Source organism: Rhinolophus ferrumequinum, chromosome 9, assembly GCF_004115265.2.
Source record: "Rhinolophus ferrumequinum isolate MPI-CBG mRhiFer1 chromosome 9, mRhiFer1_v1.p, whole genome shotgun sequence".
Lineage (NCBI taxonomy): Eukaryota > Metazoa > Chordata > Mammalia > Chiroptera > Rhinolophidae > Rhinolophus > Rhinolophus ferrumequinum.
In genome coordinates this window covers 67,239,864-67,253,890 of record NC_046292.1, presented here as the reverse complement: position 1 = coordinate 67,253,890, position 14,027 = coordinate 67,239,864, and the positions used below count along the sequence as shown (strand labels likewise).

General features: G+C 36.8%; 1 protein-coding gene and 1 pseudogene across 1 annotated transcript in view; both read left to right on the top strand.

Annotated features, from left to right (window-relative positions):
- LOC117027259 (guanylate-binding protein 1-like) overlaps positions 1 to 12,981 on the top strand; it is a 48,183-nt gene extending 35,202 nt beyond the window's left edge. Inside the window, exons 8-10 of the mRNA XM_033114824.1 lie at positions 10,583 to 10,685; positions 11,212 to 11,405; positions 12,535 to 12,981. Of these exons, the coding sequence (XP_032970715.1) occupies positions 10,583 to 10,685; positions 11,212 to 11,405; positions 12,535 to 12,675 (438 nt within the window). The 3' untranslated portion in view covers positions 12,676 to 12,981. The remainder of the gene's footprint in view (positions 1 to 10,582; positions 10,686 to 11,211; positions 11,406 to 12,534) is intronic.
- Positions 6,231 to 7,109, top strand: LOC117027262 (guanylate-binding protein 3-like; annotated as a pseudogene).
- Positions 12,982 to 14,027: the final 1,046 nt, after the last annotated feature.

Sequence of the window (14,027 nt, the reverse complement as noted above, 5' to 3'; positions counted from 1 at the left end):
ACGTTAAGGCCAAAAGGATTACTAGGGATAAAAATAGTAAGTAATTTCATAATGATAGATGCTTCAATTTGCCTAAAATACATAAATTATTAAAATTGTGTTAAATTTAAATATACATATTTAAATAAATATATAATGTTAAATTTAAATATATATTTAAATACATATGTATATATATTACACACACACACACGCACACACACGAGGTCTGCCAATTAAGTTCGTGGCCTTGTTGCAAAGATGTTGCTAACCTTTTTTTGATATCAGAAGGATTATTCATGATTAATTTGCACCAACTGGACAAACAGTTAACCAAGTTTACTATTTGGAAGTGCTGAAAAGGCTGTGTGAAAAAGTTAGACGACCCAAACTTTTTGCCAACAATTCATGGCTCTTGCATCACGACAATGCACCAGCTACACGGCACTGTCTGTGAGGGCGCTTTAACTAGTAAACAAATAACTGTATTGGAACACCCTCCCTACTCACCTGATCTGGCCCCCAATGACTTCTTTCTTTACCCAAAGATAAAGGAAATATTGAAAGGAAGACATTTTGATGACATTCAGGACATCAAGGGTAATATGACAGCTCTGATGGCCGTTCCAGAAAAAGAGTTCCAAAATTGCTTTGAAGGGTGGACTTGGTGCTGGCATTGGTGCATAGTTTCCCAAGGGGGTTACTTTGAAGGTGACCATAGTGATATTCAGCATTGAGTTATGTAGCGTTTTTTCTAGGATGAGTTCAAGAATGTAATTGTCTGACCTCGTGTGTGTGTGTGTGTGTGTGTGTGTGTGTGTGTGTGTGTATGTGTGTGTGTATACACATACAGTCAATAATGTGGCTTTAAATTTATACAAAGAAAAAGTTGAGAAAAAGGGGAGAAATACAAAATCATAGCTGGAGGTTTGACCACAGTTGTCTCAGTAATTTCTAGAGCAAACAAACAAAAAAGCTGAAAAAAAATTTGAGCAACACGATTAATGAAACTGACCTAATGAATACCCATAGAACATTTCATCCAACATTTGCAAGGTATATAATAAAGTACACAGGACTATTCTTAACCCCTGACTATGGTATATATAATAAAATAAGTAAGATAAGTCCTATTCAAAGGATGGAAGTCAAACAATATGTTCTCTGACCAGATGAAATAATGTTAGAAATAAAAGTAATTAGAAAATCTACCAGAAGTATAAAAATTAAGAAATACATTTCTAAATAACCCATAGTTCAACTAAGAAATTACACTAGAAACAGAAAATCTTTTGAACTAAATGAAAATAAAAATATTACATTTGAGGTGTGCAGGATACAATCAAAGCAATAGTTACAGGAAAGTGTAGAATGATAAATGCACATGTTAGAAAAGAAGATAAATTAAAATGATAAGGAAACATCTTTTTCCTTTTAGAGACAGTGCAAAGTAGAAAAATATGTGGTTTTAATGTAATAGATTTTAAAGTTTGAATCTCACTTAATGATTTGCTAGCTTTGTGTAGCTCAGTGATCTTACATAGACATATTTCTTTCCTTCTCTCTCCTTTTCCTCCTTGGACAATGGGGATAATAATTACTCCATATCAGAAAGCATTATTATGAGTCTTAAATATGTAAAGACTTAACTAGAAAGCAATCAATAAATAGGAAACATTATTATTATTGCTTTTTACTCAGCAGACACAAAGGTATTAAATGAAGTGGTTGATAGCATGAGTTCTGGAGCAAGACTTTTTGGGTTCAAATCGTACTTAGTATTTGTGATTTTAACAAGTTATTAAATCTTTCTGTAACATGATGGTAAAAGTAGTTGTAATAAGAATAAAATAGGATTATCTATGTAAAGAAGTTGTCACTGGGTCTGGATCATGTGTCCAAAAAAATAGAAGCAGTCCTCATTAATTACGTGCTAAGTGCCAAGACCTGGGTTAGGTACTGAGAATTCAGGCGTGTGACACGTGTTTATTCCCTCAGGAAACTTACAGTTCTCTCTAAACATAAGTAACCAGGTCCATCATGAATGACTCTAATATTCCAGGCAACTGGACCTATAAAAATATTATATGACGTTTTCTCCTTCTCATGCGTTTCAAACTGGCCCACAAACATGAAATAAGTGGCACTACAGTTAATCCTTGAACAATGTGGGGGTTAGGGACACCAGTTCCCTGCGCAGTAGAAAATCCATGTATACCTTAAATCGGCGTGCTGCATCCGCAGAGGCCCAACTGCAGATGGAAAATACTATTTCAATACCCGGTTCCTGAATCTGCATATGCAAAACCAGGGATGCAGAAGGCTGACTGCATATTTATTTATTTTTTGACTCTGCACATTGACGTACCCACGCAGTTCAAACCCATGTTGTTCAAGAGTCAACTGTATTTCAATTGATCCAATTGACTTTTTTTTCTTGTTTGCAAGCTGTCTCTAAGGTATCTTCTAATATGAATATTTGATGATTCTAGTTGAGAAATCATGTCAAACCTTTTCACAAGCATAGCTCTCAGAAATTCCTTCACTGAGTGACTGCATTGGACTCAGTGCTTTCAGTTTCTGTTTCCTTGCAGAGTTTGTGCATTATTGGGCCTCTGAAGAAAATGCAGTACATTCTAGGACATTGGAGGGGTAAAGTAAAAGGCTAAATCGCCAGTGACAGAGAAACCAGTACAGTGAAGCTCAGAAGAGGGAAGAGGAGAAGCACGTACAACTTTCTCACTGAAGCTGCTGTCTTCCCAACTCTAAGGGATCTCTGTTCTGGGTAAGATTGAGGCTGGGTGGGAAGAGATTTATAAGGAGGGTTATTTTTTTCTGAAATGACCATCGCATGATAGGCTGCAGCTGATCACTGGCACACCAGTTCAGATGACATTCTGCTGTTGTCAGGCAGCAGGGTGTCCTTTCAGTGCCTGCTGCTCCAGCTCTGTGTTGAATTAGGTTCCAGCACAGGGAAAGCCTAGACTGAGTCTGGAAAGTTTTAACATTGTCATTTCTTTCTTGACACTGAAAGTACCTTTATCTTTGATAAAACCCGCTTAATGAGCTCACACTCCATTTCATTCTTTATTGCAAACTTCTATAGTGCAAGGTAAAAAGAAGTTAGGCAACTTGAGATCTGTAACAAGAGGCAATGAGCTATTGAAATTTAGGATTTTATAAAATCTTTGTGGAGCCACTTTTCCTGAGTCATTCATTTAATGATTTGTATTTTATAGAATTATGTTTTACGTTATAAAATCATACAGACTATCCACTTGTCAGCAGCCCCTGTAGGTCATTGTTGTAAAAGAAAATGGGTCCTAATCATAGAAAAAACTAATAATATATTGTATCTTAACTATACTAATCATAGAAAAAACTAATATAACATTATATGTTAGCTATTTTAACTTTTTAAAAAGGCTTTTTTTTTTTTTTTTTTTTTTTTTGCCATCTTCCCCAGAAGACATGGGGGACAGATGGTAGGCATGACTGGGACTAGGTATAAGCCCTCAGCAAGAGCAAGTCGGAAGTAATCAACTTTGAAGTGTGAGCAAATTGCTCTTTCTTACAGGATAAGAGTGAAAATGGGGGTGCCTATACTCTGTATTTGTTTGTAACTAAAAAAACAATAACAAATGTTTTATAATGATCACTTCAAGTTACAGAGCTTGACACACTGAAGTTGAAAAACCTAAAGTTAAAGAGACATTACTAAAGGAAGACTTTCACTCCTATTAATTTTATAAAATTATTAAAATTATCAAATCATGCAATCATTTACCAAATGAAATCTGGTGGGAATGCATGCAATCTGGTGTATTCTTCCAGAAAGGAATTTGGCAATATGTAACAAAAGCACGTGTTCTTCTGTTTTGACACAACAATACCACATCTAGGAATCTATCTTCATCAAAGAGCTACAATGTGAAAATAAATATGCACAAAGTTAGCAGAGTTATTCACTGCAGCATTGTTTGAATTTTTTTTTTAATTGGAAGCAATTTAAATGCACTTACATAGGAGAGTTGTTGAATAGACTATGGTATATATACATAATGGAGAAAGCACCAGCCAAAAAGAATGTGAAAGCTTTCTATGAACTGATCGATATGCAGTGATTTCCAAATACCTGTACCATGTGATCTTTCATGTTAGATAATGTGAATAAGAAAACATACATATATCTGCTCATTTGTTGAAAAAGATATCTAGGAAGTATAAACCAGAAACTGAGTAGATTAGGAACTTACAGAAGATGGGTGAGAATGGGGTAGTAAAAAAAAAAGAAAAGTAAACAGAGAATGTGGTGGAAAGATGAAAGAGAAGTGACATTTCTCTGAGAATACCTTTTTGGAAAGCTGACTCAGAAACAAGTAATGTTTCACATACTCAAAAAATAAATACATACTTAAAATCAACCAAGACTTGGGTGAGGCTGAAATGAAACATAAACAGTAACAAATGAACCCAATTTCATTATAAATGAATAATTTCACCACACTGAAGAGGATAAGGGAGGAAAGAACTAATCTAAGAAACTTTGGCATACAGTGTTCTGACTGTATACATAAGGCCAAAGACGGGGAAAACTGTACACTAATAATGTACTCTAATTAGAGTATGAATTAAAAATTTTGAAACTATACATGTACTAGAATTGAGCAAGTAAGTAAATTTATTATAGATAATAAGAGTCAGGACTCTCAGAGTAAGAGAAAGGAGTAAAATAAAGAAAGGAGAAAAGCTTGAATAAACCCTGTTGTGTTAGATTGGAATTGGAAATGTCAGCAGGAATCACGGTTATCCACAGCAATGAGTAGATAAAGAACCAAATATAGATGTGTGTACACAGGTGCTGGTATACATTCAGAGATTTCTTAACTTTGCCCCTGAGAGACCTAGAAGTAATGCACACTCCTAGTGTGATATCTTGGTATCTATGTACTGTGATCCGAAAAAAGAAGAATCAGGGCTTCTGGGAGAAATGGTCGATTCTAGAGCCAAATCAGGGAAAATACAAGACAGAATACTTTCTAGTGCCAGAAAATAAGGAATTGCTCCGATTATGATGCCAACATGGCAAAAAGACACATCAGGCAGCCTGAAGGGGCTCTCAATGAACAAATCTGGGGTAAATCAAGCAACAAAATAAATAATGATAGTAAAGTATTAAACCCATGGGATAAATATCTATGAATCTATACTGATACAACTAAATAACTGAATGAGTAAATAAAGGAATGGAGAAGAGGGACAGCGCTTACTTGTAGTTGAACTCAGTTTAATAGATGTTGAAGGAAGGGCGAAAATACAAAATGACCTATCAGCAAACACTACTGTAATAATTGTTACAAGCAAGAATTGTCATCAGTGAATGCTAAAATTAGCATTAAAATGATATGAAAGTATGATGAGAATATATTTGCATAGTCTCAATAATATGTCCCCAAATGGTACTTTGTAATTACAAAGAGGTAAGTAGTAACTTTACAATGGAGAATCTGGCAGACACAGCCTTACGCAAGTGGTCAAAGTTAGCGTAATAGCATCAGACTAAGTTACACTGACATCACAAATCCCTTGATGCAATGCACTGAGACTGGCAGAACATCACTTTGATGGCAATCTTGCCAAAAATGCATACCCTCAATCTAATTATGAGGAACCATCAGATAAACCCAAACTGAGGGATAGTCTACAAACTGACCAGCCAGTTCTCTTCTAAAAAGTCAAGGCCATGAAAGACAAAATAAAAAATGAGGAACTGTCAAAGATGATAGAAGACTAAGGAAACATAATGACTGCAATGAGAGATCCTGGATTGGATCGTGGATCCGGAAAGGACATTGGTGGGAAAGTTGGTGAAATGAGAAAAAGGTGTGTAGATTATGTTAATAGTATTGTATCAATATTAAAATCGTGTATAAATAATTGCTCTATGGTTATAGAAGACATTAACATTAGGGGAAACTGGGGAAATGGTATGTGGAAACACACTGTACCTATACTATAACCTTTTTGTAAGTCTAAATTTTTTCAAAATCAAGTTATTTTTAAAAAGAACCAGTGGACTAGTCCATAGGACAGTCTTAAAGGGGACACAGAACTTTTAAAAACACATAGGGAAGAAAGGTTAAGGACAGGAAAACAATTTTAGTCCATATTGTAAGTTCTTGCTCAGCTAATAGACTAGAAATTGCTTTCCATTCCATCTTTTCCCTTGCAGATAAGGTCACACCTTGAACATGGCCTCCGAGATCCACACGCCAGGCCCGATATGCCTCATTGAGAATAGTAAAAGACAACCTGTGGTTAATCCAGAAGCTCTGAAGATCCTGTCTGCCATTACAGAGCTTCTTGTCGTAGTGGCTATTGTGTTCTCTACCCCACAGGCAAATCCTACCTGATGAACAGGCTGGCTGGGATGAACAAGGGTGAGTGGCACCAGCAAAGCTCTGCTGAGTCCCTTGTGTTCACCCACCTTCCCAGCATTGACTATGGTGATGTGAGGAGAGAAGGTTAGAGATGGGGAGGAAAATTGCAATCTAGCTTTCAGTTCACTGATGCTCTCCTTACATTTATGTTGTTCTGGAGGATAAGAGTCAACTCACTCTTTCTTCCCGCTTTGCCTTCATTTTCCCTTTTAAAGTATAAATGTATCTTCCGGAAGGAATAAGGTAGTAAATAAGACAATTAGTATATATAACAATAAACTATAAAACATTTACTAAAATGTTTGGATATTAATATCTAGCTTACACTGTTCTTTATTTTTCTTTTGTTTTGTTGGGATTTTTTGTTCTGTTTTGTTGTCTGTTATTAAGCTTGCACTGATCTCGAAGGTGAAATAAATGTTTCACTTTGTATTGGATATTCTAATTACCCTATTTTTCTGGTTATAATTAAGATCAACACTGGTCATGTTTTAACTTTGATTTCATTAACTTTTATCTCAATTTCCAGAACCATCTAATATTAAAACTTTAAGTCCTCTTACCTCCTCTCCCCCTGCAGGCTTCTCTCTGGGCTACACGATACAGTCTCACACCAAGGGAATCTGGATGTGGTATGTGCCCCACCCCAAGAAGCCAAACGACACCCTAGTTCTGCTTGATACCAAATAGTAAATTGTAAAACTGTATTTATATAAGATTATTTTAATTTATTTTCTGTTTTAAAAAAATTAATCAAAGGCACCAGGCTTTCATGTTCCCTGCTGATAACCTGGTAGGATTCAATTTTTATTTTATTTTTTGAAAACCCTAATTATGCATTGTCTTTAATGTAAGGCAATGGTAAAATTTTCAGAAGACCAAGAAAGTGAAACCAATCATAAGAATGCTATTTGAGAATGGTTTCAAGTCTGAGTCCTTCCACATTAGGGAAGGATTGTTGCATGACTAAAGATTGTCACTTGACAAGTGACAATCCCTGGTTTGCAAGGCAGGATCTTACAAATTATAACTTCCTGCATTCAGAAGTTTTGATGAAACTAGCTAGTCAAAGTCAACAGACAATGGACATCCTTCTAGACTAAAGAAAAAGCTTGATATATAAGTTGTCTTGAATGATTTAATGTAGGTAAATATGCTGTTCTATTAGGCTTTATCAGTACTAAAAATACCTGGAATACAATCGCCATTACCTTCATTAGCCTTCTGCTGAGAAAGTTTACAAAAATATTCTCATTTTAAAGAATGTACCAATTAATCATTGACCCTTTACTGAGCACTTAAGAAAAAGTCACTGCACTTAATACTTTACATCACTGTGTATAATCCGGAAATAAAATCTATGAGACAGATATAATTTCCCATTTTACCAACAAGGAAACCTCAATTCAAAAAGGCAGAGTGTCACAAAGCCACAAAATGGTGGAACCAGGAATGTCACCCAGGCTTGCCTGACTCCAACATTTATGCTCTAAACTATTCTTGAAATTAAAGAATTGAAAAGAGAAGTTTCATATGGAATAGCGTCTGTGCTTTGTGAATCATTCTCTGAAGCAGGAAAAATAGCGGAAAGGAGCTTCAGATAATCACAACCAGAAAAGTAGATGTATTTTTTTTTTTTAATCGACACTCTTTTTAAGGATATTCTAGAATCTCACAGCAAGGTGAGGAGTGAGGTCCTGTTTATATGCTACAGTCCCTGCAGGAGAAGTATTCCCCAGTAGTCTGTGTGTGGTTAACATTCTCATGGCTCACTGTACCATATGTGTTATTTTGTCATTTCACAGGCCTGTTTGGTAGCAAAACGAGATGACTTTTGCAAGCAGAACATGAAAGCATCATCAGATTGTTGCATGGCCTTACTTCAGGATATTTTCAGTCCTCTAGAAAAAGATGTGAAGCAGGGGACATTTTCTAAACCAAGAGGCTATTATCTCTTTATTCAGAAGAAACAGGAGCTGATAAATAAGTACTACGAGGTGCCCAGAAAGAGGATACAGGTAAGCTACCTACTGAGTACCATTTCTGAGGTCTTGCTTTCAAACTACAGCAGAAAAAAACTAAAATAGTACATAATGCCTCTGCCTTTCATTCATCCACTCACTGATTTATTCAGTAAGAGAGCCCACCGTGGGATGGAGAACTTATTATTCCTTGGAAGCACAGATGGAGCCCTCCAAAAAATGTTTGCAGAATTCATTCATTAATTTAATCATCCAATAATCCAACAATTATGTATTTAGGCCTCACAGTATGTCAGGTCTTATCAAGTTTCTGGGGTTAAGGCAATTAAAAAAAAAAAGGACAAATAAACAAGTCCTCTCAAAGTATTTACCAGCAATAAACAAATTATAGCTTACAGACTAAAATAATAAGAGTTAACACATATAGAACTTATTGTGTTTCAGGTAATGCATGGGCTTAACTCATTCAATCCTCACAAGAATGCTGTGAAGTACATGTAAGTAATCCCCCTATTTTATAAATACGAAAATTGAGATACAGAGAAGTAAAAGAACTCACCCAACCAAGAACACAGGTGATGATGAGTGGTACAGTGGAATGCCAATCCAGAGAGCAGACTGTGCTCTTAACTATTCCTTTATGCTGGCATGCTCAGATCATATCAGTAAGAATTAGGCTTGGGTACATATTATTGTTTTTTAAATGGTGGCTTTAAACAGACAAAAGTTTCTTTCTCATTTACAAGAAATGAGGAAGAGGGAATCCAGGCTGACATGACAACCTCATAATAATACTTGTCTCAGGCCTCTTCCTTCATTCTGCTCTAGTACCTTAGCACACAGCCTCCCTTTTCAAGGTCAATTTATGGTCCAAGATAGCTGCTAGAGTTTCACCTATTAGTTCCATATTACACACGGAAAGAAAAGGGAAAAACAAGAGTAAAAGACCTTTGGGTCAACTCTCTTGAAGGTGATTTCCAAGAAGTACCATATGACATTTCTGCTTAAGTGTTATCAGCCAGAATTTAATCATATGGGCACCCCAGTTACCGGAGATGTTGCGTAGAAAATAGACAATTTTATAATGATCCACAACGTGCCCAGGAAAAAATTCAGAGTTCTGTTACTAAGAACAAAGAGGAGAACCATATTAGGATAACTCTAGCACTCACTAGCACAGTGACAAAAAGTGCCCTGAAGAGAAAAGTAGGTTATAGGTATGGAAGAGGAAGGAGATGTGACGCTATTTTATATTTGTGTTTTTACAGAAGGCCTTGCTGATGAAGTAATGTTTCAGCAGAGTCTTCAAAGGAGGAAGGGAGGAAGGCAAATGGGCATCTATAGGGGAAGAAACTTTCAAACAGTGGCAAAGCACAGAAAAAGAAATTGGTTTCTGTTCCAAGAATAGCAAGAAATATAGTAGGTGGGCAGTGAGCAAAAAAGGAGGTGGCAGGAGATGGGGTCAGATAGGTGTTCAGAGGTCAGAGGCCAGAAAAGGTAGTACCTTAAAGATCACTGAGGATGTTTGAATTTTATTTAGAAAGAGTAGAAAAATCAGTAGAGGATTTTGTCCATAAGATAAAGGGATCTTTCTTAAAATCATATAGCATAACATTAGCTGCTCTGAGCAAAATGGACTGCAGCAGACCAAGAATGAAAGTGGGAAGACCAATGATGAAGCTAACACAATGGTCCAGGCAAGATGTAATGATGCTTTGGACCAGGGCATTTGGGAGGAGCAGGTGACAAGGGATGGGTTCTGGCTGGTTTTACTTTGAAGATAGAGCAAACCTAATTAGCTGATGATTACATGTGGGATGTGTGAGAAAAAAGGTATCAAGGGTAACGATAAGGTTTTTAACCCATACAGTTAGAAACTCAGAGTTACCAAAGTAAATAGCTAAAATTGGGGTGATTGGGAATGACACAGGTTGAGGGGGATCAGAGTTACCAAATTAGAGTTACCAAATTAAATAGTTAAAACTGAAGTGATTGGGAATGACGCAGGTTTGAGGGGGTCCAGAGTTGGGTTGTAGGTCAGTTTAATTTGAAATACTATTTGAACTCAGAAATGATTTTTACATGGGTGGTAAAATTTTATTGAATTAACAGATGTATCTCTGAGTTTTGCTTAAACCCATAATCCCTATTTCCTAATTCTAACTTCCTCTGTATCACTAGGCAGAAAAGACACTGAAGAAATACTTGGAGTCCAAGCAGGACGTGGCTGATGCACTTCTACAGACTGATCAGTCACTCACAGAAAAGGAAAAAGAGATTGAAGGTGAGAACAGCTGAAAACACTCTAGACAGTTGGGAAGCCTGAGAAATGTTCATGTAAGCCATATTAGTCCACCCGAAATCATTATTGTAGAACAAAGAATAGCAAATATAGTTCATAGCTCTAGGGGATTTTGTTTCTTAACTGGAATTTACAGTCATCTAGCTTTTGGTTACTCAGTGCAAAAATTATCACAAAAAGTTTTCTCTATGAAATGAGAATAAAACAAAAAAGGGGAGTGAACAGCAAAATAAGGCTATCATATTTCTCTGCTAATTGGAGATTGAAGGTGAGAAGCAAGTCAAGAGACTAGATAGCCTCAAAAGCTCTTAAAAGTTTAAACAAATTGGCTGGGTGAATCTGGGATCTTAAACTCGAGCAAGATGAGCAAAGATGCTTTTTACCAGCTGAAGTCAGTTCTGAGTAGGGCATATGCAGTCGGCAGCAATAATGGCAGGTAAGCATACCAAGAAGAAAGAAACAATGTGGTCACCCCTATAAATTTTTCTTCTTCTTTGCTTCCTGACAGTGCAATGTATGAAGGCTGAATCTGCAGAGGCTGCAGCAAAAATGTTGGAGGAATTGCAAAAGAAGAATGAGCAGATGATGGAAGAGAAAGAAAAGAGTCATCAGGAACATGTGAAACAGTTCACTGAGAAGATGGAGAGGGAGAGGTCCCAGTCAATGGCAGAACAACAGAGGATTCTAGATCTTAAACTTCAGGTATTCGATTGTGTCATCACCATTTCATCTTCCACTTGGGCCGAATCAAAAACACTGCTTAGAAGTTAGAGCATCATGTCAGATTAAGAACTATTCTAGCAAAAACCCTAGTAGAGATTTCATTCTATTATTGCTTCTACCTGTGACCATCTCCGGTTACTAAAGGCTAATTACTTGCAGGATTAAATATCATGCATTCCTTCATTTTAATCACTAATAAATGGTAGCTATTCATTGCCAAACACAGCACAAGGCTTTACAGACATTCTGTGATCAAATCCTCATGTTATGTTATAGGTATTGTTATATTATCCACTTTCAAATGAGAAAATTGTAATTTCATGAGGGATAAGTAATATTTCCGGGTCCTACCTTGTGGAAGAATATCTGGACTGTCATACTGAGTGGAGTCCAAGTAATTTTGTTTCTGCCATAGCTGGTATAACTTTATCTCTGCAGGCACCCAAATGAGTAGGAAGACTCCGTAACCTTCTATACAATTAAACACATAATTAAATACCCAGGATGCCTGTACCTTCCTGTTCTCCAGACTCTACCCAAAGTCTATGGTGAATCTAAATACCCACCCAGAAATACAATATGGGCCAGAGCAGGCCCTGAGCTCTTCAACTCTTTTCTGTTACCTTGCCACCACAGTTTGGAGACTTGTACTAAGTTCCCTAAACAAACATCAGCCATGATTCTGAATCAGGTTGTAACCATCCTATTAGAATTCATCCATCTTCCATAACTTCTTCGGTATATTTTTGAGACTCCACACTACCTAGATCAGAGTTGAAGGGGGGAAAAAATGATTGTTTTTCCAGAAAGGCTGTGTTGCATGTGGGTGAAAAGGGCCAAGAATAGGATTCTGGGTCACTAATATTTTAAAACTATAAGAGAAGAACATTCCTGCAGTTAAAAAAAAAAAAAAAAAACCAGTAAAAAAATATTAGCAGTCATAGGAAACTCAGGAGAGTGATACAACAGAAGTTAAGGGAGGAACGGATTTCAAGGATAACTTTCAAAAGCTCATGAGGGTTAATGTAGGTATTGGCAGGGGAAATAATTTGGAAAATGTGGGAAATGTTTAAAGTTGTGTGAGTTTGGTCTCCACTTTCTCTTTTAGGAACATGAACGGCTTCTCAAGGAGGGATTCCAGCAAGAAAGCAGGAGACTTCAAAATGAGATGGAAGCCATCCAAGGAGAAGCGGAGGATTATTCCCAATATGCAACATACTCTCAATATCCAAAGAACATAATTTCCTAACCAGCTCTCCTCTCCTCCACTAGGAGCGAGTTAAACGAGCAACTTCATGACATCAAACAACTGCCACTAAACTACAGTTAAAATCATGATGCTTGTGTTTCTGTTGAGCCATAGAGTTTGCGAAGATGAAATAAACTGTGAAGGCAATGTTTTGCCTACAGAGTGATTCAATTCATGATTAATTATAGTAATAATGATTAGTATGATTCTTAACTGGATCCTATACTTGAAATTAGTATATTGACTCTAGACACACTTTAGATTATTTAATGGGATGCATTTCACAACGAGGAGATATCAGGTGGGCTCTGTTTAGGATACACTTGCTTTTCCTTACATACACCACCCTCTAGATATCCACAGTCCCTTGTTTACTTTGATCTTTGAATAGAGTTGGAGAGTTGTAAACATAGGGCAATTCTGATGGAAGTGGACAAAGCCATCGGGCATGATTGAGCTCACTCCTGCCAAGTGGTCATTGGCTCGTGGGCTGGCTGCAAATGAGGGAGATCTGGGACAACTGGCCGCGAGGTGCAGACAGTGTACAGTTCTTCATTGGGTGTTGGCTGCATGGTCTATGGGCACTGATGGGATTCCAGGATACTGGTAGGAGAATTGCTTGCCTCTGTGCAGAATGGATTTCTGCTTGGATGTTCCAACTTCTATATCTATAAAATCCCTGTAGGTTAACTACTGCCCCTTCCACAGTCCACTTTACATCTCTCTCTCTTCTAGTATCCTTTCTTTAGTCTTTGCCCTCCTGCAATTCAGAAAGTAACTTCTACATTCATAGAAAGGGAAGTTTTAACTCAAACTTGAAGTAAATTCCTTTCCATTCCTCTGAGCGCCATGGTTAACTATAGTCCTACAAAACCTAAAACTGGACTCCATTTTTTGCTCTTTCCCTCTGCTTTTGTGTGGGAACAATATTTTGAGGGGGGGAATATGAACTTTGACCCTCAACTCACACCATATGCCAAAATAAAGAGATTTTTCTTGTTTCTTTAGGTAGGCCTGCATTACTATGAATTTCCCTCTTAAGACTGCTTTTGCTCTGTCCCATAGATTTTAATCTTTGTGTTTTTATTTGCATTTGTTTCAATAAATCTTTTGATTTCTTCTTTGATCTCATTCTTGACCCACTCATTATTCAGTACCATGTTATTTAGTACCATGTAATCTAGTTATTTAGTTTGTGTGCTTTTAAGTTTTTTTCTTGTATTTGATTTTTATTTTCATGCCACTGTTGTCAGAGAAGATGCTTGATATGATTTCAGTCTTCTTAAATTTATTGAGACTTGTTTGTGGCTTAACACGTGGTCTATCTTGGAAGATGTTTCATGTACACTTGA